This window comes from Lactuca sativa, chromosome 7 (genome assembly GCF_002870075.4).
Source record: "Lactuca sativa cultivar Salinas chromosome 7, Lsat_Salinas_v11, whole genome shotgun sequence".
NCBI lineage: Eukaryota > Viridiplantae > Streptophyta > Magnoliopsida > Asterales > Asteraceae > Lactuca > Lactuca sativa.
Window position 1 is genome coordinate 169,745,338 of NC_056629.2, and position 4,418 is coordinate 169,749,755.

The 4,418-nt window shown below is 32.3% G+C and overlaps 1 protein-coding gene across 1 annotated transcript; it reads right to left on the reverse strand.

The window, feature by feature from the left end:
* Nucleotides 1-488: 488 nt before the first annotated feature.
* LOC111912015 (condensin complex subunit 2) lies at nucleotides 489-4,026 on the reverse strand. The gene is made up of 13 exons (XM_023907775.3): nucleotides 3,513-4,026; nucleotides 3,318-3,419; nucleotides 2,906-3,023; nucleotides 2,751-2,821; nucleotides 2,588-2,648; nucleotides 2,309-2,506; nucleotides 1,936-2,231; nucleotides 1,725-1,863; nucleotides 1,394-1,650; nucleotides 1,285-1,315; nucleotides 1,061-1,197; nucleotides 870-977; nucleotides 489-794 (listed from the first exon to the last, which is right to left on the reverse strand). The coding sequence occupies exons 1-13, from the start codon at nucleotides 3,771-3,773 to the stop codon at nucleotides 594-596; spliced, it is 1,980 nt and encodes a 659-aa protein (XP_023763543.1). The 5' UTR covers nucleotides 3,774-4,026; the 3' UTR covers nucleotides 489-593.
* Nucleotides 4,027-4,418: the final 392 nt, after the last annotated feature.

The following is a 4,418-nucleotide window of genomic DNA, read 5'->3' on the forward strand; positions in this document are numbered from 1 at the left end:
GGTTTCATATTCAATGAGTTACATTCTCCCAAAATCAAGATATCAAAGCAGAAAATTTGTCAGCTTTTATATTTTCTCCTTAGATTTATGTTTAAGCCTCATAATAATACCATTCTTCCCTAAAAAATTAACTTTAGCATCAAAAAAAAAATTGTTACTGCCTCAATGACTTATACCTAACGCGACAAACCTTATATATACAAAATTTTCTCCAAAAACATCATTACATATTCAATTTAAGAACATCCATTTCAATTCGTTTATATATATATACAAAATTTTCTCCAAAAACATCATTACATATTCAATTTAAGAACATCCATTTCAATTATCATTATATATATATATATATATATATATATATATATATATATATATATATATATATATATATATATATATATATATATATATATATATATATATATATATATATATATATATATATATATATATATATTCAATCTAAAACCAATAACCACAATAACTACCCATCACAACAATCAATTTAAGAACATCCATTTCAATTCGTTTACACAATTTTCAACAAAAACAATTCATGTTACATGATAATAGTGTTACACCAATCACAACTATATGGAGGGAACATATATGGTGAGATCATCCAAAAGATCACATCCATGGATGCTCAATCCATGCTCATTAGCCAAATGCAACAAACATATAAAACACAAATGCGGAGAGATTGCATCGATCGATGCAGCCGCTTGTTTTTTCACATCGGTTGGAAAAGCCGACAACATTTCCTTGAAAGACAACTCCTTCGTCTCCTTCTGTGTACACAACTTTATACAGTCAGACTTAATACAGAAAGAACGACTTAACAGAAATAAAAACAGATAACTCACTTGAGGCGAAACATGTGTTTCTTGAATAGATGACCAAAGAATTTCCTTGAGTGCTTGAACATCAACTTGTTTTGATGTTCTATCATACTCCACTTCAATCTTGTTTACCTTTTTTTAAATATATTATTAGAAATTTCATAAATGGATTATATTTTTTATAAATAAATAAATAATTAATTAATTAATTAAACCTGGCGTGGCTGAGAGACGAGTGTGGTGGAGTCTTCAATATCACTATTATAAACATTTCCATCATCAAATTGGCCACAATCATTATCCCATGATGCAAATGTTTCATTATTATTATTATTCCCTTCTCCTTCTTCATCTAAATGAAATAGCAACATACTTTCATTTATTTTCTTTACTATAATTTTAATTATATATTTTTGGATTTAAGAAAAATTCAACTTACCCGAATATCTTCTTCCTCTCTTCCCAAGGCACTACATAAAAATCAAGATTAATGAATTAGGGTGAAATAAAATCAAATATTTTTACAAAAAAAAAAATTGCAACTTTACCATAACATTTGGAAGAAGAAAAAGTTTGACAAGATCCTCTGGTTGATAATGGCAATCTTCCGGAAGCATTGTGCTAACAGATTCTCTATTTGCAGGAAGAAGTAATGTCTTAGGGTTTTTAGGAGGAGCAAAGATACTATCCAAATCACTATCTGATTCCAATGCTTTTGTGAAATCTATATCAGGTTCTTGTTTCTTGTTTCTTTTACTTTTCGCCATTAATGGTGATCCGTTTTCCTTCACAACCTCTTCTGGACCTTTAAAACAACCCCATATCAAAATCAAAATAATTATAAAACAACAATTAATTATAATTATAATAATATATTACCTTTAGTTTTTCGATACTTCCAATGTTCAGGTCCAGCCCATGCGTTATGTTTTCCAGTTAATCCAAGGCTTAGAAACAAGAAATTGTCAACTGTTGAGGATTTTTCATCATCATGAGTAGTAACATATGCCTCGTTTTCCTATAAATAAATCGATTATTAGTTTTGTTTTTTTTAAAAAAGATACTTGAGAAACGATCAAGATTCAAGAACCTGAAGATGATCAGGTTGTTCAAAGTGTCCATCATCTCCATCATAAGTGTCATCATCATTCAGACTTGTCTGGTTGTCATTGATAAAGTCCCATGTCCCTGAATTATCGTTTTCAGTTTCACCACCATTGAAGTCACCTTCAAAAGCTTCATGATCTGGTTCTATGGAGTTTTGGGAAGAAGAAAACGTATCCACTGGTCTTTTGTTATCTTCATCAAACATGTTCACTATTTCCTTCAAACTTGGTGAGATTTCAAGTTTCTTTGTAAAGTTTGATGCCATTTGCTCTATACAATCTACAAAACACAAAAAACTACAACTTTGATACCATTTTTGTTGTATACATGGAAGAATCAAGAAACAAGAAACAAACCTTTGGTATAAGAGATATCAATTGTATCTATTTTATTTTCATTTGAAGATAACATGCACTTTGAAGGTACTTCAAGTGAATCAAATATCATTCGGCATCCACCATAGACTCCAAGGTTATTTAGTAAAAGACCTTTTGATCCTCCTTCATCAAATTGTGCGGTTGTTTGATGATAGAGAGGATCCACAGCAAATGCAACTACAAAAATGAAATGGTTTTTTCTGTAAGTTTTTGTATATGCCCAAAGTACAAACAAAAGATATTCTGTTGAATCACTACCATCAAATTTCTTCACATTAAGAGCCTCAAAGGATGATTCCAATGTTGATAAAGGAGATAGCTGCATGTAATATGTACATATATCATCATTCATTAGTTCAAAACTTGAAATTCAGAAATTGAGAAATGAATTTGGATAATGGTTGTTGACTTCTTGGATAACCTTTATTTCCTTTTCTTTCTTTGAAGTGCATTCTCCTGGCATGTTTTCAGTCTTGCCATCTTCTACAGTATCTGGTTTAACAGAATAGTATAAAGTGTTTATAAGTTGGTTCCTGTTGATTTTCAGAACATCAAATGCTAAATGACAAAATTAACCTTGTTCAGCTTCTAGTGCAACTCGACTAATGCCTCCAAGAACCTTATATGCCTCAGAATGAACTGAATCCACCCTCATTGAGTATATTCTAACTCCAGCTTCAAGGGTGCAGCTAGCCTACACTCAGAAAATTGTAATTGGTATTTATGATTGTCACGAGATGTAACAGTTGTGTGTTTGTTTATCAACAAGCAAAAGCTTCAGTTCATATCAACAAACAAACGAATGCTATTTTACAGCTTTCATCTGTACAATTGGTACCCTTAGGCATCTTTTGAAGTCGAAGAAAATATCTGAATGTGTGAGAAATGTAAAGATTAAGAAGAAAACCTACAGCTTTCATGATACTACTAGAGAAATGAAACTTAATCTGAAAAACCATAACTAGGACCATAAAACTATGTTATATACCTTCTGAAAATTGGTCTCCACGTCGTTCTCTTCTTCAACCTTAATAATGTCGCAAAGATGATCTATCAGATTCAGCTCCCACGTATTCTTCTGATTAATTTTCTGCATCCCAAAAAAAAAAAAAAAAAATCATCTCATGCCTCGACAAGTGAAAAGGTAAAGATGCATAACACTGCCTAGAGGAAAATTACATACATTTTCACTGGCGAGTTTGATGCAATTCTGAAACAACTCCATAATCTGCTCTTGGCCAAGACAAGGGTCGGCAGGATTAGCATCGTTTGCTTGATTAATCGCGACAGGCTTCCGGCGGATCGCTGCAGCACGAGCGGCGCGTGCTTGAGCACGTTCGAGCTTATCATCGTTAGATCCCAAAAATAAAGGTCGATCCGGGGAGAGGACCGAAGCTCTCTGTTTGTGGCCTGGTGTACGGCTAGGGCTTAGGGTTTCTGCCATTTTTTTTGAATAACGTCGTTCGACCTCCAAGACTACACCGAATTAAACCTAGCAGATTTCGAAATTGTTGATACCTTGTAACAAGCTATGGAAAATTTGGGATTCCACAATGAAGAACAATTATGATTTCTTTTTCACAGGTTGTCTGAATTGAAGAAACGCAGATGAGAACTAGAGCGGGTTCTTTTTCCCTCTCACTAATTTGAATTTGGGGAAAATACGTTGCGAGCGATCTACAGGCAGGAAGGGTAAACCGGTAATACGACGTCTTTGTGATATTTCATCAGGTCCCTATGAAAGTAAATTGGGCCAATAATTTTTCCATACAAAACCTTAATTTTTATATTTTAACTTCATATTTTAAAAAAATCAGACTTAAAGTTTTCTCATGGTAAAAGGTTTTTTTTTTTTCAAAGCGAAAATTTATGAAGTCTACAGACATGTCTGCAGAAGAAGAAATGGATCAAACAACTACAGCCTGTAATAAAAATTTTGTTTGTTTTTAACATTTACAATAAACTGAAATTTAAACAAATTAATTTTACAAAATAAAAATAGTTTTCAACACCGAAATTTTTAGGGTTATCAAATCGGGCAATCGTGTCGTGTTTTTGTCTGACACGACACAACACGACAAAGTTTTAT

Excerpts from the sequence above, each read along its gene's own strand:
- LOC111912015 (XM_023907775.3), bottom strand. The coding sequence starts at position 3,773 with ATGGCAGAAACCCTAAGCCCTAGCCGTACACCAGGCCACAAACAGAGA. Across the intron at positions 3,024-3,317 it reads TGGAGACCAATTTTCAGAAG|GCTAGCTGCACCCTTGAAGC; the intron begins GTATATAACATA and ends TTCTGAGTGTAG. Across the intron at positions 2,822-2,905 it reads TGCACTAGAAGCTGAACAAG|ATACTGTAGAAGATGGCAAG; the intron begins GTTAATTTTGTC and ends CTGTTAAACCAG.